This window comes from Ammospiza nelsoni, chromosome 6 (genome assembly GCF_027579445.1).
Source record: "Ammospiza nelsoni isolate bAmmNel1 chromosome 6, bAmmNel1.pri, whole genome shotgun sequence".
Classification (NCBI taxonomy): Eukaryota; Metazoa; Chordata; class Aves; order Passeriformes; family Passerellidae; genus Ammospiza; species Ammospiza nelsoni.
The window spans coordinates 6,884,812-6,907,849 of NC_080638.1; the positions used below are offsets into that span (position 1 = coordinate 6,884,812).

General features: G+C 37.5%; 1 protein-coding gene across 5 annotated transcripts in view; it reads left to right on the top strand.

Annotated features, from left to right (window-relative positions):
- Positions 1-23,038, top strand: part of USP47 (ubiquitin specific peptidase 47) — a 51,731-nt gene that overhangs the window by 13,659 nt on the left and 15,034 nt on the right. For 2 of the 5 annotated variants that reach the window (XM_059473746.1, XM_059473751.1), the window contains exons 2-16: positions 797-856; positions 3,894-4,097; positions 5,509-5,625; positions 6,733-6,871; positions 8,388-8,484; positions 8,984-9,129; positions 9,938-10,017; positions 10,828-10,977; positions 16,973-17,068; positions 17,159-17,311; positions 18,680-18,847; positions 20,575-20,706; positions 21,389-21,465; positions 21,772-21,827; positions 22,365-22,477. In XM_059473746.1, the coding sequence (XP_059329729.1) occupies positions 797-856; positions 3,894-4,097; positions 5,509-5,625; positions 6,733-6,871; positions 8,388-8,484; positions 8,984-9,129; positions 9,938-10,017; positions 10,828-10,977; positions 16,973-17,068; positions 17,159-17,311; positions 18,680-18,847; positions 20,575-20,706; positions 21,389-21,465; positions 21,772-21,827; positions 22,365-22,477 (1,788 nt within the window). The remainder of the gene's footprint in view (positions 1-796; positions 857-3,893; positions 4,098-5,508; positions 5,626-6,732; positions 6,872-8,387; positions 8,485-8,983; positions 9,130-9,937; positions 10,018-10,827; positions 10,978-16,972; positions 17,069-17,158; positions 17,312-18,679; positions 18,848-20,574; positions 20,707-21,388; positions 21,466-21,771; positions 21,828-22,364; positions 22,478-23,038) is intronic. The other 3 variants (XM_059473748.1, XM_059473747.1, XM_059473749.1) reach the window with 3 other exon arrangements.

Below are 23,038 nucleotides of genomic sequence, written 5' to 3' on the forward strand. Positions count from 1 at the left end.
TCAGTAAAGATTTGTCAGGGCTTTTTGTTTTGGTAATCTTTACCAAGGGCACAGTTGAAGGAATTTGGAGAAAATCAGTGATGTTATGAGCATCTTCATTCTCACTTCCTGTTTTTCCTTTCTGGAGAAATACAAAGTGCACCGCTTGAGATTCAGAAACTGGTTAATTTGATGTTTAGTCAGAAAACAATTGTGTGCAGTCAATGTTTGTTGTTGAATTTTTGATGATCCATCAGAGATACCAAGGCAAGATTTCTTTAAGAGTAGTAGAAATAAAATCAATAACTTCATCTCTTTACTACCTTCAGCTGCATACTTAAAAATGGGCTCATAATAATAAACCTTCCCTACAGGAAATAATTTAGGCAGGAAAGAATAGTTTCATATGAAACTGGACAGCTTCATAATTTATAAATACATTAATAAATTGAACTACAGGGTTATATGCTAATCCTACCCTTGAATCATTTGAGGTAAAATGTTTACCTCTGTCTGTGGCATATTTTAAAGATAATCAAGGAAAGTGTTAATATGAATTTGTATCTTGAATTGTTATTTACATTTTCTTATCCATTCACTTCTTTCTTTAGGAGATGTAGTCTGTGTATTACAACTTAACTGACATTGTAACGTTGCTCCTATGATAATTTAAATATTAAAATAGGCTATTCCTTCTCGAGTTACTCTGTGATTGGTATTTCCAAACTCAGTAATGATTTTTTAGTAGTATAAAATAAAAGTCAATTAACACCTTTCAGTTATTATGACTTGTTAATTTTGTTTTTATATACTGTAGGATATGTTTTGGAGTTGCAGACAGAGTATCTTTGCTGAAATGAAGAAGAAGTTTGCACAGGTAGACAGATGAAATCAGCTTTATAAAGTGATAACCAAGAAATATAGCAGCAGCATGATGCTGTAGCTTCTATTTATTTTAACATGAGCATGAGCTATTGACACTAAACTCTGTGCATGTTCTTGAATACAAAGATGATGTACATATGCAATTCAGTCTAAGTGGTACCTTCAAACTGAGTATGTGTTGTTATGCTTTTACACTGGTGTGTGAGGCTTTGGCTGTCTCTGCGTTTAAAAAAGTCATTGTTTTGCTCTCAAAATATATCAGATTATGTAATGGTTTCAATTAATTTGTGTTCCTGTTGTGGATTTGGTTTGCTAACAGCCTGTCAGAATAGCTGAGGCATCTATCACTCACCAGTCTTGCTTTTCACGCTATTTCTGTAGTAAAGTAGCCCCACAGGTGTTGCATTGTCGTCTCCTAGTTCAGCTGGTGTGTGTGAATGCTTTAGGTGAGTAGAGTTGGGCTGAGGTTATTTTTGCTTTATCTGTTTACTCCTAACAACTTGAAGTGGTGACAGTGTGAATGAATGACAGCTTAATACCCTTTGCTGTACTGACCGTGAGTTAGAGCAGTTCAGTCTGTCAGAATTACATCTGTGAAGAAGAAAGAGAGGATTTGTGTGACGTGCTACATCCAGCAACCCAACCAGCAAATCTTCTGTAATCGTCTATAATTTGTTCCCTTAATGTTACTTCCATCCCTCAGATACTGTGTGCCTAATTATTTTCTGTAGCAACTCTAATGCAAGTCACAACTGATTCACCATCCAGGGTAGCAGGGAGAGTGGGAGTGGGAGGAGTTCCCTTCCCAGGGAGTTCCTGCAGGGAGGAGGGGAGTCAGTGCTGGTTATGTAAAGGCAGGAGCACAAGGAATTGAGTGTCCAGTGGAGAACTGCTCATGACATGTTTATACACAGTTACATCGAGTTACAGCATCAATACAAAATCAGCGTGGGGATAATTAAATCCAAAGTACCTTCTGGTTTCTGAGATGAGCCTGTGTGAGTAGTAGTAAATACCTCTTAACCCCCCTGCAGAGTTCTGTAGAGGAGGGTGGGCTCCCACCCACAGCAAGCCTTCACCATTGCTGAGGCACCTGCATGTAAGTATGTGTTGATCTTCCAAGTTTGTTGGGTCTTAGCTGCTGCTCACCTTCTCAAAAAAAACCAAAAAAAGACCACTGAACAAGCTTTACCTTCTCTTCCTAACCACACAGTGAATGAGAGAACTTGCTTTTTCAGCAAAAAAGAAAAAAAAACCCAACAAAATAAAAAAGATGCTGTGCTAGGAAATTTCAAGGGAGTAGCCCAGGAGAAGAAATCACTGGTGAAATTTAATTTTAGTCTACTTAAGTACAGCACTATGTGTCCCTGTGGGTGCAATAGATGAAAGTGAGAATATACTATGTCAAAATTACTTTGACTTCCAAACTCTGTTTTCTTCTTAATGTGTGGTTAATGTTTCAGGAATAGTTTTCTGTGTCTTCTTGGAAAGTAGTTCATAAATGTAAAATTCTCCCATAAAGATGAAATATATGAAGTGTTACAGATTTGCTGCAAATAACACTTTGAATCTTTTTGAGCATGCAGGTAATGAAGGCTTCCACACAGGATATTTCATGTAATAAACCTAAAGAAATGGGACTCCAAAGTCTTTAAAAACAATCCCAATCAAAAGCAAACTAATGTCATTCAGATTGGATCGAGGGTGGTTTTATTTGCCTTCCTCTAACAACTTTTTTGTGATGCTGATAGGAATAGATGCTGCAGTCAGCTAACATTTTATTCTATCCCTGTGTGAGCACTGCCAGCAGATCTTGCAATCCCCTGGAATGAAGGCATCAGCTGGAATGTCCGTGTTCCTTTTCCACGGGTTTGGTGATGTAAGAGCTCTCAGAAGGGGCTGTACCACTTTGGTGGTGCTCATCTGTGTTGAGAGGCTGGGTGTGTAGAAACACAGGAGATTCTGAAGATGTTCAAATCTGCTTTGCAGTTCTCTATTCTCTAGAAGCTGCCTGTGATGTTTGGCTGAGGGTTTGGGCATGAATGTAATTATTGCCATTTGTTGTTCTTGTCCACTGAGAATGGTGATAGCACCACATGTGGTTTTTTGCCTTTTTGGGTGCTGTGGCCTTTATCCATGTTCTGAGATTTGGGCACTTTGACAATGCATTACTAATGCTTCTGTGTGTGACAGCTTGAAAAGGCTGAGTACCTGAAGGACTAATTCCTTTTACTTACCCGATCCTTTCCTATGAGATGTGTATTTAAATATCAGTTATTCTTGTTCTACGGTTTTGGATAATTAAAATAATTAATTGATTGTGCTTAGATTTTTGACTTGCTCGGTTTTCAGTGTTGGCAAAGTGCTGTTTTTCTTGACTTACTGGGTCCAGAAACTTTTATTATTATTCCATTACCACTTTCATTCAGGATCATTATTGTTCTGATTTCAGATACATTGAAGTTTCTATTTAAACTCCCTTTACTTTGTTCAGTAGCCATTTGTCAGTGTTGATTTATTCAGGCAGAAGAATATCTCCTGCAACTCAGACAGTTGTGGAGTTAGTAGGAAGTTGGTGGCTTGATTATGAAAGTTTTTGTTTAGTGGTCAGCTTCCAAGGTTGCTTGAAAGCTTGCAAATTTTCTGGGTTGCATTCCTGAAAGTCACAAAAGGTATATTCTGCCTCAGCAGGATGAAGTGATGACTTGGAAGTCTGTTCCTGATTTTGAAGGAGTCTCCTATGCGCTTGCTAGCTGGAGTTCTGTGTGGAACCTGAGCGGTTTCTCTGTCCCCACACCAGAACAAATTCCTTCTTGTTCTATAAAAATGAAGTTTGTCTTTATAGATTTTTCAAAACTGGGAGGTTCTTCATTTTCTCATGCTCACTTCAGAAAATAAAGTCCAATTTTAGGAACCTTAGTTTTTAAAAGTACACTACATTTTATTGGTGAAGTCTCGTTTTGATTTTTCAGTTAAGCTCCTAAATGTTCCTGCTGTTGCTCCTGACTTGTTGTGTGCTGTGATTGCAGGCAGAATGTGCTGCTGAGGAGCCCAGGGTGCTGTGTATAATCCAGGACACCACCAACTCGAGGAGGGTGAACGAGCGCGTCACCCTGAACCTGCCCGCCTCCACCCCGCTGCGGCGCCTCTTCGCAGACGTGGCTGCCAAAGTGGGCTACGAGAACGGCTCCTTTGATCTGGTGTGGGGCAACGGAGACACTGCCACTGCCACGGTAGGGACTGAGCCTGCTGCTCCTCTGGGCTCCGAGCACTTCACAGTGCAGCAAACCTCCTGCTCTGTGCTGGTGAATTCCTGTGATGTTTGGTTACAGCACAGCAAACCACCTCCTTCTCTGGTGCTGTTCAATTCCTGTGATGTTTGGTTACAGCACAGCAAACCACCTCCTTCTCTGGTGCTGGTGAATTCCTGTGATGTTTGGTTACAGTGCAGAAAACCTCCTTCTCTGGTGCTGGTGAATTCTGTAATGTTTGGTTACAGCACAGCAAACCTCCTTCTCTGTGCGAGTGAATTCCTGTGATGTTTGGTTACAGCACAGCAAACCTCCTTCTCTGTGCGAGTGAATTCTGTAATGTTTGGTTACAGCACAGCAAACCACCTCCTTCTCTGTGCGAGTGAATTCTGTAATGTTTGGTTACAGCACAGCAAACCACCTCCTTCTCTGGTGCTAGTGAATTCTGTAATGTTTGGTTACAGCACAGCAAACCTTCTCTGTGCTAGTGAATTCTGTAATGTTTGGTTACAGCACAGCAAACCTCCTTCTCTGTGCGAGTGAATTCCTGTAACGTTTGGTTACAGGACAGCAAACCTCCTTCTCTGTGCTAGTGAATTCCTGTAAAGTTTGGTTACAGTGCAGAAAACCTCCTTCTCTGTGCGAGTGAATTCCTGTAATGTTTTCCTGCTGTGTTGATTTGGCTGAATTTTAGTCTCAAAGCATGCTCTTTAATGATATATCTGTTTAATCATTAAACAAAAACTAATATGATCATTCAGATGTATTATTAGTTTTTGTTATCAGTATGTATTTTTAATAATAATACCGTGATAAATAGTCTCAATTTCCTCTAGTCTTGTTTGAGAAATGCTTTCTTCTCAGCAGCAGCATGTTGTGTAGCAAGTCCTGATGTTTCTTAGACCTATTTGAATATATTACATTAAAAAAATTATTTATATCACTCCTATGCTTTATTGTAAATCAGTGTTGATTTTAGTTAATATTATTTCTATAGATGCATCTAGAAAACTTTCTAAGTTAAGAAATAGACATTAGTTTGTTTCAGGTCAGGTTTATGCCTGCTGAAAGTAATTAATTGCTTCCTCTTTTAAAGAAAAGTGTCTGCATGCTATAGAGTTCACTGGATAATGTGATGTTTACAAGAAACTTACAGACTGGCTCCTGAATAGATTAACCAGCTGTTAACATTAGTTAACTGCATTAGACTGCAATGTTTCTTAAACTGTTTGCAAGTTATTTCAGTACTGATGATGTGTTTTGTTTACTGGATAATTATTTATTTTCATGTGGTCTTACTGTGTCAGCAACCACATCAAGCAATGTACTTGGATGGAATCTGTTAATTGCATATAGATCTGTTTCTAAAAAATGTTGTTTCACTCTTTTTTAGCAGACTCCAATAGATCAGAACAGTGACAAAACCATTCTTGATGCTGGTTTTGAGCCAGGGAAGAAGAACTTCCTGCATTTGACAGACAAGGATGGTGAGCAGCCTCATGTAATGCAGGTAAAATCTTCACTCAGCTGCATAACCCAGTGTCGTGGGAGAGGTGTGTGTTCTCTGTAGTGCTTGTCTAAGATTAGAACATGAAATAAAACTGGGCTGAATATTTCATCCTAAGCTTCTTTGGGAACCTTCTCAACAACTTTGACTATATTTACATCTATGTTCACATTTCTCCTGAGTGGGACTAATTCCATTAGTAATAATTTGCTGTCGTTCTGTTCATGCTTGTCAATATTTATGTGATGTTTGCTGCAAGCAATTTTCTAAATCTAAAGTTATATAATTAATTAATCTTTGATACATTCAGAGATAAGTCTTAACAATACATATTTAATCATATATCCAATCCCTTTCCTCTGGGTATTTGAAAGCAATGTTTGGCCTTTCTGGCAGAATTCTCAGAAATGGCAACCCTGCATTGACAGCAATGAGCTGATTCCACATTTATCTTTATGGAAAAATGAATAAATAAAAAAAATTATAGAAGAAGAGTCAGCAGAGTTGCTAGAAGCCACTGTTTGCCATAACAAAGACTTGGAAATTTTCTGTTTCTCAAATACATGATGCACAATGCTACAGTATCCTCAAATCAAGGGTTGGATAGACTAGTGATATATTAAGATTTATTGCCTAGCTCTTGTATCAGCATAATGCTGGCTGGCTTAGCCTTTGTTGTGGAGTTTAATTACCTGAAAAAGGGGGAAAAAAACCCCATATGTAAATAATTGTGCTCAAGATCAGAATTTAAAAATGGTTCTGGAAGAGTAATGGAATGAAATTGGTATGTCTAGAAAAAATCTATTCTGTATTGCAGTGCTGAAAACTTGAGGCACAGGAGATGCTGAATTGCCAGCTTGCTTGTTGTGTACATTGTAATAGCATATTTGGTTGTGCAGTGTTCCAAAGGACCTGTCTTTCTGCCAGTGCTAAAGAACAATGTGTCAAGGGAACTAAAGTTACACTGTGTATCTGCAATGTTGAAAAAATTGTGTGATGTGCCTAAGCAAAATTGGTTTCCTAGCCAGGAGAGAAAAGCAGATCTCATAGGTACTTCAGTAAAAACGTTTTGTTTAACTTGTGCACACCGTGGGTGTGTTTGTGTTTCAGGAGGAGTCAGGTTCCACAGAGGATGGTGCACAGGAGAGATTTATAGGCCCCCTTCCCAGAGAAGGCTCCATTGGATGTACCCATGACTATGTCAGTCAAAGCTATTCTTATTCTTCAGTCCTGAGCAAATCAGAGACAGGTATTGTGTTCTCCCTTGTAAAGGCAATGCTAGTTTGTAATTATTTTAGCACATTTTCAAATAGCAGCACTACAAGATTTTTTTTTTAATAAATTGCAATTTATTTTAAAAATACCCACATCACTGCTACATTTTTTATTCATGTTTTTTATTATATTCTCCCATCCCTTTAGAAATGGAAGAACTGTGTTCTAGCCTTTCCTTACCTGGGACAGGGTAATTCAGACTCTGTCAGGGTGCTCCTTTGCAGTGCTGGACCAGCAGTGCCAGCTCCAGCTGTGCTCACTCCCAGCTGAGGGAGGACTGGATTCCCTGTCACTGGAGGGGCTCCTGCCACATCTCTGCTTGGCCAGAGAATTCCTGCCAGGGCTGCAGGTCTCTGTGCCTCCAGGGAGAGGAGGCTGCCCCTCTTGGAGAGGCTCCTCTGCATCCCCCAGGCAGCAGGCCCTCCTGGGGTTCTGGGGGGCTGCTCTGCAGGGCAGGAGGAGACAGCGCGTTACAGCTGAGGTGAAGGTGCTGAGCAGCCACTAAACTGACACTCTGTTGCACTACTTCTTACCTGTTCGAGGCTTTTTGGCAAATAACAAAGTTTATCTGCCTTTTTGTTGATTTAATGAAACTGAAGAGATGATTTATATAGAGTAATAAATAAAATACAAATGTTCTGATTTGGTCTCTTCACAGAAAATGCCTGTGTGTGAATTAGCTGCTTTTTCATTACTAGTATGATACTGAGATTATTTTTTTTCGAGAATTTTGGGAGTATAAACAAACATTTTTAATTCCTTTATTATATGATGCTTCAGTATATGCTCCTTGCTTATCAGCTGTTGCTAATATTGCGTATTTTGGAGAAAATCTTAATATTACAGCTTAGATTAATATAAGTAAATAATTTCATTTTCAGCTAGTAAAAATGACTTTTAGTAGTTCAGTTAGTTTTTAAAATTAGTTATTTAAGGGGGAAGGGTTTAGAATAGTAGTGTTGTATGGGCACTTGGGATTTTTTTTTTTTTCTGATTTGAAAACAATAATAAAACCAGTGCAGATACATATTATAATAATATTATTACTGGGATAATATATATATAATATTATTACTTATATATAATATATAATAATAATATTATTACTTTTAGCAGACATAAAGCAATAAACAAGCTGATACACAATTGATTCTTAGAAAATTCTAGTTTATTCTGTGAAATATTTAAATCTGCTATTATTTATAGTTACCTACACCCCCATTAGTGTAGTATTCAGCATTAAATATTGCTTTTTAATGTGATCAAAAAACAGCTTCATGTCATTCAGGAGAACTATTATTCTCTGTTGCTTTCAGAAGTTGTAGCATTCCCTTCATTTATAGTGTAAATAACAATAAATAATAACAGATGAATGCAGTTCTTAAACACTATCACTATCACAGAATTGTTTTCTTGTCAAGTGTTTTAACTCTTGAATTGATGTGCCATCTTTTTGCATTATTTCCATCTCATTATTCTCATATTTTTAGGTTATGTGGGGCTGGTAAATCAAGCAATGACTTGCTACTTGAACAGCCTTCTGCAAACACTTTTCATGACTCCTGAATTTAGAAATGCATTGTATAAGTGAGTATATAGAATCAACAACTTCTTAAATTTGTACTGGTTCATATTGGTAGGAGACCCTTTGGAATTTCACTTCTCAAAATTTCCTTGTTTGGATACTGGAAATCATAATGAAAGTCAAGCTGAATAGCTTTATAAATTATATCTGCTTAAAAGCTGCAGCTTTTAAGTAAAATATAAGTTACTGCTTGTGGCATGGACGCTTTTTATAGAATCTTGAAAACATCAAACTGAAGGTTAAATTTGATGCTAAGTGCAGTTCATGTTTATACAGTGAATATCTTCAAAATTTTTGGTCTTATGTTTATGCATTTGAAGAGTATCATTGCCACTTACTGCAGAAATGGAAAGCAACTGCATTTGACTTCTCCCAAGAAAGAGAGCTGCAGTTAACCTGTGATATGGCAGACCTGAAATGTAGTAAATGTTGATTTAATGCTGTTTTTGAGTAATGTTTTCAAAGCAGTTTTATTTGTCAAATATCTTGCATTCCAAATAGGTGGGAATTTGAGGAATCTGAAGAGGATCCTGAGAGGAGTATCCCCTACCAGCTACAGAGACTGTTTGTTTTACTGCAGACCAGCAAAAAAAGGGCAATTGAAACAACAGATGTTACACGGAGTTTTGGATGGGACAGCAGTGAAGGTAATGTGCAGCTGGTAATCTGCTGTGGTTTGCTTCAGCTGCTGCCTGCTAGGGGCTGAACTGCTGTTTGTGGGGAAAAATACCAGAATAATTAAGAGTAATTAATAGAATCGACTTTTTCAGTGGAAACAAAATAGCCTACATGGATACTTTGTTGTGCAGTGTGTTTGATTGTTAAAGAAATGGCATCTGTGAGTTTTAGGCTGTTAACATAAAAAGCATTATTTTTTTGTAATTAACTGTCATTACACATGTAAATGGTTTCTAAAAAAGTAATTCTTTGTGGGAAACTTGCTTTTGTTTTGAATCACGAATGTCAGATGCCCATATTGCATTTATGGAGCTACCCATATTATTGCCTACTTCAAATCAAGCACTGTGTGTGTCTTTTTTACTCTTGGTGTGGAGTAATTTTGCCCCATCACCTGTTGATGTTTCCATCAGCACATGATGATGAGAAGTGGGAAGTTGGGTTTTGGAGAATCACTGTGAAGTGGGACAGAAATCAGAAGCTGTTTGTTTTACACCAGAGTACATCAGCAGTTCTGTATTTTTCACATATTCTTGCTTGTGTACGCAGTTCTTGTTTATGTATAAACATAGTGAGCAAGCTGGTTGCTTATTTTTCTGGCTTCCATTGAGAGGCAGCTGCCTGTGGAATTGAGCACTGGCCCAGTAGTCAATAGGTAGCAGTTGTAGGTACACACTTGAACTAATTAGTTTTTTAGGAAGCATTCTTAGGCTACAGTCAATATTTGGACTAACAACATCTCCTGTTTTAACTAATAATAACTTCAATTTTTAATAGCGTGGCAGCAGCATGATGTGCAGGAGCTTTGTAGAGTCATGTTTGATGCTTTGGAGCAGAAATGGAAGCAAACGGAGCAGGTAAGCTTGGAAAAACTGTCTTCATTCAGTGGTGTAGTATTGTGGGCATTTGTTGGGTTTTCTAATGATTGTAAAAATCATTTACTAAATTTTAAATACCAGCTTGTTGAGAATCTGTGGTAGTTTCCAGTTTTCTGGTTTCTTGTAATAAGCTACTGTGATGTATGACTTTCAAGAGTGTGTTGCATCTGTTTTCCTCCCCCAATTAAAAGTGGAACATTTGGAATATATATATAAAATCTGGAATATTATACTCAGTCTTTATTTGAAGCACAGAAAGTGACTGTGTAACTCCTACAGTAACTTCCTTGCTGTCAGTATTTATTAGGCTTTGTTGTGGCCTCTAGAAGCTCAAGCTCTCCCTTCTTAAGGAGAAAGTTAGGAATATATTCCTGGCACAGGATACATTCTGATAAATAGTCACCCTCTTGTACACCAGTTTTGGTAAATAGGAGTAATTGTAAGTTGTCTCTGGAAATACAGGAAAGGACTGCAGGGTCAGTGTTAACAATGTCTGCAAGATCAGGCTCGTTTTAATATTCAGTTTGGTGCTTTTGTAGTCACTTAAGGCATGACTCTTAAGGACATTGAAACTTATGTAACATCACTTGAGAAGCTTGTTTGATACATGTTTTGGGCAGGGCAAAGTAAGAATTCAGGAGATGGATGTCCTGCTGGGGAATAGCGTTTTAAATGTGTAGCCATGCAATTAAGATTTAATTGACAAGAAGGTATTTCTTTGTAAAACCAAAGAAATAGCCTATTGGTAATTTTTTTTTAACTCCCTGTTGCTGCATCTGTTTGTTTCAGGCTGATCTTATAAATCAACTGTACCAAGGCAAACTGAAGGACTATGTGAGGTGCCTAGAGTGTGGCTATGAAGGCTGGAGAATCGACACGTACCTGGATATCCCTCTGGTCATCCGGCCCTATGGCTCCAGCCAGGCGTTTGCTAGCGTGGTGTGTACTATTATGGTCCTAATAGTGCATCCATACACACATAGAATACATAATGCCCCAGTGGTAGAATTGGTTCCCTGGTAAGTATCATCCTAGATACTCCATCTTGGGGTGTTCGTCTTTGTGCAGTGAACCAGCTAGCAAGTTCTAGAAGATTTTTCTTTTTTTTGCCTTTTTGGTTTATTTTTTGTTTTGGTTTTTTTTTCTTTTGCCCTTCGATGAGTCCTACTGGTGCATGTATAAGGGGAGGGGAAATGAAACTTTATTGCCTTAGGCTGCAGTAATCAGTTATTTTCTTCCTGATAAAATCTTCAGCATTTACTTGAGAGATTTTTATGAGATCACAAAGTTTTATTTGGGTTGTTTTTTTTACTGGCACATCTGCTAAATTTTCATAGCTTTATTTAAAGTGTTAGTGAAAGAACAGAACATTGACATAAAATTTTTACTTTAATTGCCATGTTGTTGCTGTGCTTTTTAAAGGTCACTTCTTAGATACCAAATACTTTTAATAAGCAATTTGATGATGATTCAAAAATCTTGTTCTATATCAATGTTTGTAGTCTCTTTTGCTCCAGCTTTACTGATGCTGGCAAGCATAACTATTGGAAGTTCTTTTGTTTGAGTTTTTCCACCCTGAAAAAAAAAGTATTACAAGCTGTGGCATTCCACAGTACACTATGGATCGAGTTGTGAGAAAGAATAAGACTGAATCAAACAAATCTTTCAGTAAAGGTTGTTTTAAACAAGCACTTGTGTAATTAGCTTGTTCATTAAACATAAAGTATTTTGCCTTCTGTATTTAGTGTGCTGGCAATATTTTTAAAGCACTAATAGTCCATAATTCTTAACGGTAATTCTGTTAAGAATTGTTAGAATTAATTTAAACTATAGTATAGCTTCAGTGTACCTCATACTTTGAAACTTGAAATATCAGTGTTGAGAAGTAGTAAAAGTGAGGGACATTGCTCTTGTGAAAAGAATTCAAGTTAGTAATGTCCTTTGAATTCTTCTTAAGATCAAAATTTTCTGGAACTATCCAGCTAATGGAAGCTGTCTTAATACAGATTGATATTTTATACAGATGGCTTCCCTTTGCATCTCTTAACCCTTATTTCTAGCAGTATTCCCTGAACTAAATTTTGTAATTTTTATTCAATAACTAGATTTTTATGATCTATTAAAAAGAATGAAAACTATTCAGTTTATATAGTTTAATTCTGCACTTAACAATGTATTTTTTGTATGTCTTAAATGGAAAGGTTTTTTCCTTCAATGGACAAGTCTGTAATGCAATGCTAAAAAAAGACTTTGTCTATTTGTAAAACAAAACTTGAATGAATAAGGACTTAAAGTTCAGATTAGTTTTAATAGTACATGATATTTTTCCTTTCAGTCAGCATTTACTGGGTTTACTACATTGAGGAACGTAGTTTTAAGATTTTTGTTACACAAACTACATGGTTGCAACTTGTATTGATGCTTCAATTTTTGAACTTTTTCAATTCCTATTCTGATTACACTTAGTTGATTCTCCTCCCTGCATATGTATTAACAATAGCAGATGTCATTTTTAGTTCTGTAGTCTTCAGCAGTGGGGAGATATGGAGGATACTTGCTTTTGGAGAAGGGAAAAATCGCCTGTTTCTAAATGGAATTCTCTGAAGGTAGTATCCTCCATTGATCCATAGATGATGTGATTCAGTAGGTGTAGGTAAAAGGGTCTGAGAGATCAAAAACTTGACACATGCGCTAATAGGGCTTATGGAAGGGAATGGAAAACTTTTTAGACCTTGCTAGTCAGCTCCTGAGGGAACTTGCAGCAGGCGACACAACCCAAGATAGGGGATCTAAGGAGGATACTACCTTCAAAGAACTCTAGTTAGAGGTAAGTGATTTTCCATTACTTTCCAATAAGAGAGAATGGATGGATGAGCCTTGAATTAGGTTAATCTGTAGAATGCCATTTAAAGAGCATTATCCCACTGTTTGACATTGTGTATTACCAAAGAAATGCAGATACTTGAAATGTTGCATTAATTTATATGTATATTACTTCTCAATGCATGGGGATATTGAAGAGCTGGGAAGGATAATGTCATGCTTTCTTTATTTCCTACTGTGAACTAATTCTGAAATTCTTCAGTGTGGTCTTAAGGTTTGCATTTAGAATTGTTCTGATTTTCCACTCTATCCCCCAACTCCATGTAGCATAGCTGCAAACTCACTAGGGCAGCTCTGGGGCATTGAGATGTTGTCAGTGTGTGACTCAAGATGGTTTCTGAAAAAGTACTTATGTAATCTGCATTGTTCAAGGGTATGGTGTCAAAAAATCCCTGAATCAGGCTTTTCTTGAGTTCAGTAGAAATCCAGACATAAAAACATATGGCTTATTTCAGGGAGGTAAACAGGAGCAACAATTCACCTTCTGATTTTCCTAGGTACTAGTGTCTTTTTGAATTTAACAGCACTAGGCATAAGCTGAAATGTTTTGTAGTAAAAAAAAAATATTTTGCAGGATGAACAGTGGAGAGAAAGACGCAACTGGGAACTAGCAGTGATGCTGAAATTATGATACTAAAACAGTGAGAGTTGATTTGCAATACCAGAAAACTAGTAATGATCTAAGTATTCTGGATATGTGGATGTGTAGCCAATGCAGTGGTGTTTTGTTAAGTATTGTTAGTTTTCAAGATCTTTTGTACCATAGCTTTTCTTTTGAGAATGTAAGTATGTGTACAAGTAGTCCTTCTTAGGGCAGAAATTACTTTGAACTTTATGTGAACTTAATTTGTGGTGTCCTTGCCAAACTGTTGAAGGCAGAATATGGATGATGTGATAATTCCTTCTTTGTTTTTAAGGCTAGATCAGTAACAACAAGGTCTTGTATTTTTCATTGAACATACTCTTTGAGCACAGGAAAACTGATGACCTCTGAAAAACTGAGACGGCAGTTAGTTTCTAGCTTTTTCCAACAGCAGTTTCACCTAAATACCACTTGTGTAAGGCTTCATAAAGGTCCTACTCCTCCTATTCACAGGTTTTACAAATTTACACATTTATGAAGGCTTGCAGTAGGGCACTTGTCAAACTACTGACTAGATCATAAGGCATTTTTATGGAGGGGTAAGTTCTCTGCAGTGCCTCTCTTAAGCCAGACAATAATTAGGTTGAATTGTTACAACATTTTAGTGTGCTAGGTGATAGAGATCTCAGAATATTAAAAACTGAATACACTCAGAACTTGGCTGGACAAGGCTCTGAGCAATAAGTCTAAAGTTTGACCTGATTTGAGCGAGGGATTAGGATCAGATGATCTCCAGAAATTTCTTTCAGCCTGTATTGTTCTTTTGATTCTTTGAACTAGAAAGAAGTTTAAATAGCTTTTGTCACCCTAATCTGTAGGTTGATCGCTTAAGCTTTATTTTGAAGTGTGTGTGTAGGGGATTTTGGAAATGGTCAGTGACTCCAAAGGTAGATAAGAGCTGCCACGTTGAAGGGAACTGCTGAGGTAACACTGACTTTGGTGGCACTGCAGGGCAGGGATGTGTGCTGTGAAAGGCTGTGCAGCTTGGCAGCTTTGCCTCTGGTTTTGCTGAGTAAACTGTCAGAGCAGAGAGCAGTGAACTACACTAGAGTAGGAAGTGTATTAAGAAACCTCCTAATCAGCAGAACTAACCTTGGTGTAAAGACTGTGTAAGAGGGAAGAGAGTCAGCCTGAGGAGCAGCAATGATGATTATCCAAGGATTGAAAAATACATGGCTATATATATATATATATATATATATATATATAGCTCAAAAGGAATGGAGGTCCCAGGAGCTTCAATCAGGCCTTTCAAAGCACAGCTCACTATGAGTGCTAAGCAGTGAAACCTCAAGAGTGATGTAATAATGCTTCATTGCCTTCTCAGGGGTCTAAAGCATCATCACTTCTTGCCTTATGTAAAAATTTGTAGGGTGTTTCCTTGTTAAATTGCACATCACATGAGTCTACATAAGCATTACACAATAATTTATGCCCCATCCTCCATATATTCCCATTTGTATTCATGTTGATACATGAGCTGCAACTTTTTTCTTACACTTGAAATATATTTTTCTTGCCTTAACTGGCATTTGGCTCACAAGACAGTTCTCTCACTGATTATGATGTCATCATGTGATGTTTTCTGATTCATGTTTTCTGTGTTGGCCATTAACTTCTTTGCTTTTGCTGAAATAGGTATGAATAGTAATCAAAATACAGCAATTCATTTCTTCTGCTTTCTCTTTAAGCAGGTTCTAACTTGTTTAGTCTTTTTTCTTACACTTTAGACTGAGATTCCTCACATTTCAGTACATAATCTTACTAAACACTAGCTGTCTGTGGCCCTGGAGTAAAAAGCGACTCAGCTTCTGTAGCATTTAGGAAGTAAAGACATAGACAGCAGCTCAATTCAGACTCTGAAATGTTTTCATATGTCTGGAGAGTCTCTGCCCAAGAGCTGTGATTTCACACTGTTCAAAAGCCTTTCTGGCTGGCTCAAGAAATGGGAAACTGAGATGATTGCCTTCACTGTACAGTTGTTTTATGGAGTTTGGTAGGTCCTTCATTTGTGAATAGTTGTCACCTGGAATAGAGTCCATTTTTTAAAAGTCCTTTCTCCTAGAATAGCAACAGAGCTTTTGGAAAATACTTGCTTTGTTGTTCTTGCTGATTGCCTCCATTCTTGGAAAGAAAGAAGGGAGGAGAGAAGAACTGAGGGCTTTTGTGAAGAACTTGGCATATCCTTGATTTGTTCCCAAAGTGGGATTTGCCAAACAACACAATTTAGGTACCAGTCATGGCTGCTGAGTTTACTCTGCCCAATTAAGCCCCTTACTCAAAACTTCACAGGAACAGCCACAGACCTTCATTAACAAATGATGATTTAAAAAATGATGGTGCAAATTGTGTTTGCTTTCACCTCTGTGGCTGAACAGAGAACTTCTGCCTTCAACTTGGAGTTCAGAAACCCAGAGCCTATTGGCTTGCAAGCTGACTGGATTATAGGTTTTAACCTGGAACATCTCTGGGTGAAATTCTTCAGTGAGCCCATCTCAGTACTCCTAGTGAATTCTGTTTGAACAAGTTGGTTCTCAAGTATTTACACCTTAATGTGCAGTGTCATTGCTGCAAATTGTGTCAGTTTGGTTGTATTTTGAATATTGATTGCTGTAGTGAGGAGCAAAATAGAAATCATTGAAGTCCTGGGCATTAGTGACAGAACTGGTGGGTTTTTTTTTTAACTACCCCAAACTAGGCAGCTGTCAGAAGACAAAATTCCAGTTATTGCTTAGTTGCCTCATAAGGTTTAGCTAGGAAACTACTTCTGTCTTTATAGGAGATGACCTTATCTGATTCTCACTCCTTTGGGGGCAAAACTCAAATACTCTTCCCTCTGTCCTCTCCCCAGCTTTCACTTAAAAATAGGATCTTCAAATGTAGTTTCCTGACTCTTGGTAGAGCCAGGACTAAGGCTGCCCTTATGCAGGGCACTGAGAAACTGAGTAACATTTTTTTCTGCTGCTTCCTCTTTCCCCCTCTAAATACCAGATTGGCTCTTTTGAGAAAAACTCCTTTAGAAATGCAGAAGAATCATCTCAAAATTCTGGGAGAACAAGGACAAGGCAGGGTTTAAAAATAAGCTCGTTTTCACAGCAGACGACTTTACAGACACGACTAAATGTGATGTGCAAGGTAACAGGAGTAAATGTAGCTATTGAACCAAAGACAGTTGGGATTCATCAAATACTCAACGAGATACAATTGACAGTAATTGTGGTTTTGCTGGGTAGAAATATTGATTTCTGGTTATGTTTACCTAGCTATTGTGTCTGTACCAAAGTTTGTCAATCAAATTTTGGTGGTAGATTTAAATGAATTATTTGTATGTGTTTGCAGTCTCGTTGGAAATTTATACCTGCATAGTAAACACTGTTTAAAAATGGGGTAACATGTTTTTATTCTTAGGAAGAAGCACTGCATGCTTTCATTCAGCCTGAGATCCTTGATGGCCCAAATCAGTACTTTTGTGAGCGATGTAAGAAGAAATGTGATGCAAGAAAGGTAAAGACTAGTCAAATGATTTGCAAAAATTACTTTTAATAAATACCAATCCTGCTAACAGGGACATAATCTTGTCCTTGTGCCACTCAGGGCCTGCGGTTCTTGCACTTTCCGTACCTGCTGACATTGCAGCTGAAGAGATTTGACTTTGATTATACCACAATGCACAGGATTAAACTCAATGATCGCATGACTTTTCCAGAGGAGTTGGACATGAGTGTCTTTATTGATGTTGAAGATGAGGTAAGGTATTTGTTTTCAGAGAAAAGCATTTAACTTCCTTCAAGTTTCTCATTCAGGAAATCAAAATTCTAGTCTTATAAACCCATTTTAATAATATTATTCATCTACATATAATGTTCTTTAGCCATGCTAGTGCTATAATTTGAACATTTTAAGTCTGTCCATATGGATTTTTTTTAATATTGCAAACAAACATGTTCTCTCTAGAACATGTTTGGGGTTCCTGCTTCCATAAGGAATCTCTTTCAGATTTCTTACATCTTCAATAGACAGATTTAAAGACGTGAGTCTCAGGGCTTCTATATGTACTCCAATTCCAGAAGGGAAGATTTATCTGAAACTTGTGTCTGAATTGTGTTGGTCATAAGAGGTGATGTAAAGTTTCAAAACTTTGAATATTGAAGTTAGTCCAGAAATCATTAATAATTAATTTCTTCCCTCTGAATCACCATGTTGTTAGTGTATACTGTAGAAATAAGATTTTAAAATTTTTATTTTTTCCCATCAGTTTTCTGGCTTTTTACTTTTCGGGTTTTACCAAAATTCATGTTGTGCACTTACATTCACCTAGAAGTATTTACTGTGCATTTTGCATTGAAGACCAAAGTAATTTCTCTAATGTCATTCCTGAAAACATTTGTTGGCTTGCACTGGTGTAAGAGAAATACTGCCTGGATGTGCACATGGAGAGGCTTTTCTGGCTCTCTACAAACCCTTGTCTTAGGAAGGATCCCGTGTAGACAATTTGATACCTCTCAGGGTGGGATAAATAACAATGAAGATTGATCTGGGAGGACAGAACTCAGATAAAATTAAGGACTGTCAGAAAATCAAAACAATTATCCAGAGGCAAGAGGATCAGGTAAGAGATGAGTATACTGAGTGAGCTGCATTCACAGTGTTGGTGACACCATGCTGTTAAGCTAGCAGAGCACTAATCAGTCTTACTGTAATACCTTGGCCTGGTCCAGTGAGTTGAAATGGAAAAAAAAGTCTTTGATCGTGACTGAAAATATTTTCAGTCAGTTCTGATTAGCAGGGCCACATCACAACAGATTGTTTTTTGGTATCAGACTTCCAGGTACTGAATTGGGATAGCTAGTGAGTGGAATAGTCTAGTAACAAATATAACTTTGCCAAGTCTGAAAGCTCCTAATTACTGTTCAGTTGCACACAAACCCCAGGAACACTGAAGAGGTGGACTGAAGACACCAACAGAAACAAGTCTGTTCTTGGTGCTGAATTACAGAGGTCTCTATAGTTTTTGAGGAATTTGATTGCTTCATAGAGTGGATTTTTTCATTTCACAAGCACTGTTATTTCCTGTTCCATGTAACTTTTAATGTTGTAAAATGTCTTATTTTTAAGAAGTCTCCTCAGACCGAGAGTTGCACTGATAGTGGAGCTGAAAATGAAGGCAGTTGTCACAGTGATCAGATGAGCAATGATTTTTCTAATGATGATGGAGTTGATGAAGGAATCTGCCTTGAAAGCAATAGTGCAGCAGAGAGGATCTCCAAAGCTGGCAGTGAAAAGGTATGGGAACACTGGCTGTTGGAAGGGTGGGCAGGAGGCTGCAAGGGGGGACACAGCTGGAAAGGCTGACCTGCATTCACCACCAGGATATTCCATGCCAGATTCCCTCTGGGCACCATCGTGCTCTGCAGGAAAACTGGGGGCTTTCCAAGGTTGCTGTTGTTCAGAGACTGGGGGGGAAGGGGGTGGGGGTGTGCTGAGGAAGGCCTTTGCATCACTGCACTATTAATTTTTTGTATGTTTCCTTTATCTATTAAACTGTCATTGTCTCCAAGTAGTTCCCACTTTTGCTCTTCTGATTTTCTCCACCATCCCACTTGAGGGGAGTAGTGACTGACTGGCTGGAGGGATGCTTTGTTCTTGGCTGGGGTCCACCCACCACAAATGTAAATGATAAATATATAATTCATTCTGACATTGAAGGTGAGGTGAGAGGTTGGAAGTGTGTGAGTTTATTTGAATTTTCAAAAATTGACATTACAACAAAGGAAAAAATTCAACTAATTTGGAGGTCACCTGAGATACATAAGAGTCTTCCCAGCTTGTCAGACTGAGAATTTCCAATAACTTGTTTTGCCAGCAGACCCTTTAACTGAAGATCTGTTTTGCCTTGTGAGCAGTGGTTTTACTTGTGGGCAGCTGTCAAAGGTCTACCAGATTTAGCTGCAAAGTAGTAGAAAGACAATTGGGAAGTTTTGATTAATTTTATAGATGAAGCCAAGGGTCTAAATGTTAAATATTCCTTCAGTCATCTTAATATAAAGGAATTAAATAGCAAGTCAGTCCAGAATAGCAGCCATCCTGCTGTGGGAAATCAGGGTTGGTAGAGATTGCTGATGAACTTGGTTGAGTTTTCATGGAAAATGTTGACTTTTATGGTGATGTCCACAATATGTTATGTACTTCATGTACTGTTGTTCAGTGAACTCATCTGAAGTTAGGCCACTAGCTTTCATTCAGTCTTGGTAGAAAGCTTTTGGGCTTCATCTGGTACTTTTGTAAAGTAACAGTTTTAAAGGCTGACTTGCATGTTAATCTTCACATCTGGCCCTGTTTGTATTTACCTTGAGCCATTTGAGAGGGTGTTTTTGGTATATGTTCTGAATACTGTCAGTCTTAGTTGGAAATGATGAAAAAATTAATTCTAGTCACTTGACTGGAACAAGACCAGAATATTTTGTGTCTGTAATGCAAGTGGGATGTCCAAGTATTGGCCAGTTGTTTCTTACTACTTGTTCTCAAGGCAAGCAAGCTGTCAAGCCAAGCTTTTTGGTTTGGATATCTTAATAATGGCTGTGGGATATGCTGAGAACATAAGTGTTTCTTCTACATAGTCTAAAAATATCCTTGTAACACTTGTGAATCAGTGTGGTTCAGTTTTATTTTTTCATTTATATGCAGCAGTGAAGGCATGTGCTCAGTGCCCTCTATTTCTATCCATTTATCTATGGAAAAAAAAGAGGTGTAAAGCATCAAGTGTGGAGAGGGGTGATAGCAAATAGACCTAAGCTTTGTAGCTACAAACTGCTGAATAAAGTTTAGCATAGCAGAGCCTGGTTTTGTTCAGTGCCTATTGCATTAATTAATCTCTATCACACAAATCCACTCTTTGCATCCAACTATTTACGTACCTGGGTTTGTGTCCTTATTTTGAATTTTTTTTTAATTACCATTTGCTTAGCTTTTCTTCAGTGGGTACGTTTCACACCTTTTTCTTCTCTCCACAGAGTTCTTTGCTGTATGAGCTCTTTTCTGTCATGGTTCATTCTGGAAGTGCTGCTGGTGGCCATTATTATGCCTGTATAAAATCTTTTAGTGATGATCAGTGGTACAGCTTTAATGATCAGCATGTTAGCAAGGTAAAAATAGTAATTTTTGTTATGTTTTGTACTCATACTTTGTGGTTTTTCTCTTAGCTGCCCATAAAACCAGTTTCATTATATATATTTCAAGTATTTCCTTGATTTCATCATCTCCTAATGTCCTGCCATATGCATATGTTTCACTCATCAGCTGAACTGATTTCTGGTGGTTTGGAGAGTCTTTATTTATGTATCTATGTATTTTTGTGTGGTGGGGAAAGGAGTGTTTCTCCTTGGCAGTGGTGGTGGGATGGTTCCTAAAGAAGCTGTCATTCATGTGCAGACCAGGCTGTATTTCAGATTTTGTCTTCTGTACATGTGAAGAGCATTTCTTGCTTAGAGAAGTGTTTGTAGACCTGTTGCAGTCCAGACTTTGCTCTTAAACCTGTCCAGCTGATGGAGGTGTTCCAGCTATCATCCATAGGTACTATTGCAATCAGGAAACTTGGTCTCTTTCTCTAAGAAGTTCCCACTTTAAAAACGAAAAAAGTATGTTATGTTTGCATTCATTGTAAAATGGAGAGCCAAATCACTTTGAAATTGATTTTGGAAGTCAGCAAATAAGCAAAAATAAATTATTCATATGGTGTGTTGTGTAATGCCATGTTTCCTTGTGAGAATAAATGCATCTCGATTAGTGCAAGTTTCTCAAATAATCATTACATTGATTTTCTGTTAGATAACTCAGGAAGATATTAAGAAAACATATGGAGGATCTTCTGGAAGCAGAGGATATTATTCCAGTGCTTTTGCTAGGTTAGTATTACTGTAATGTTACTTTTCTTTCTGGTAGTGTTTTAGTGTAATGAGATGAATGGCCAAGGTGCATATGCCTAACATATTACATTAAAAGTATTAGCAGATGCTTCAGGTGGTTGTAAGAACTACCCTGACTGCTGTTTCAGATCATTAAAATAATGTGATATTTATTTTTAAAAATCATTCTTGGTTAATGTGTAACTTAGATATGATATAGCTCCTTACTGAAAGATAAAGAAACCAGAGCAGCTTCTGAAGCCAGTATTGTCTCCTGAGTGATAAATTCACGGTCTCTTCCCCCAGCTCAACAAATGCTTACATGCTGATATACAGACTGAAAGATCCAACAAGAAATGCAAGTAAGTTCAACAGCTGTATTTGCAAAAGTTGTTTGTTTTTTTTTTTAACTTAAATGTTGCATGTTGTTGTTTTGTTTGTTGTTATGAAACAATGTCATAAAGTACACTAACCTGCATGAAGTGCGGTATTTTTTTTATCATAATATAGTGATAGCTTGAGACTTTTATTATCAACTAATTCACTTTTTGGAAGAGTATTGGCACTTATTGTAAAAATGGATTAAGTGCAGTCATCAGCTTTAGTGTATTTCTCTACTACAGAAAAGCTTTACTGGTACTGGAATCTTTTGCTACTATCACCTTCTTTGTTGCTGATAACATAAGCAAGGGGAATAAAAGACTGATTTCAGTTTAATTCAAATAATATAAAAGAGAACAGGGCATGGTGTAGGTGGGAAATTTATGTGGAAAAAGAGTGGGGTGACAAGACAAGAAAGATAACTCAAATATACCTGTAATGCCTAAAGGTGGAAATGTAATGCTTGCTGTGGAAAAACTCTTATTTTTTAAAAACTATTGCTTTGTTTTTACTGGCAGAGTTTCTTGAGGCACATGAATATCCAGAGCACATTAAACAATTGGTACAGAAAGAGAGAGAATTAGAAGAACAAGAAAAGAGGCAACGTGAAATTGAACGCAACACGTGCAAGGTTAGAATTTCTGCTGGACTGAGTAACAATACATTGCTAGTGGGAAATGTTTCTACAGTAAACAGTGATTTTTTTTTTTACTACAGTGCAAGGGCTCCTTTGTGATAAATGTTTGCACTAACAATTCTTTTAAACGAATTGCACACCTGTTGGAAAGCTGTACATAGTGCAGGCATCTGTTAGAGGTATTCACCAGACATTTTTGTTGAATTAATGTATTGCATGTGAATTTGAATTTGTATTAAAACCAAAACAACTTAGCACTTATTTTAAGCAAAATTACTTCCAAAGAATGTGTAATGCTGCACATTGTGTTTTGTACTGTTAAATCTTTTCATATTGTGACCCTTCACTTTGTGCAGTGTTGTTTCTTAAACTAATTCTAAATAGTTACTTGGTAGAAAGAGCAGAATTTTTTCAAACCCTAGATTTAATGGCAAAGAAAATTGGATCTCAGTGCCTTACAAGCATGGCAGTCAGCTGCTCTATCTATGAATTAAGTGATTTTCTGAGGAAGTTCTCTCATTGCAAAATGTGTAACTCTCTATGCAAAAAAGGAAT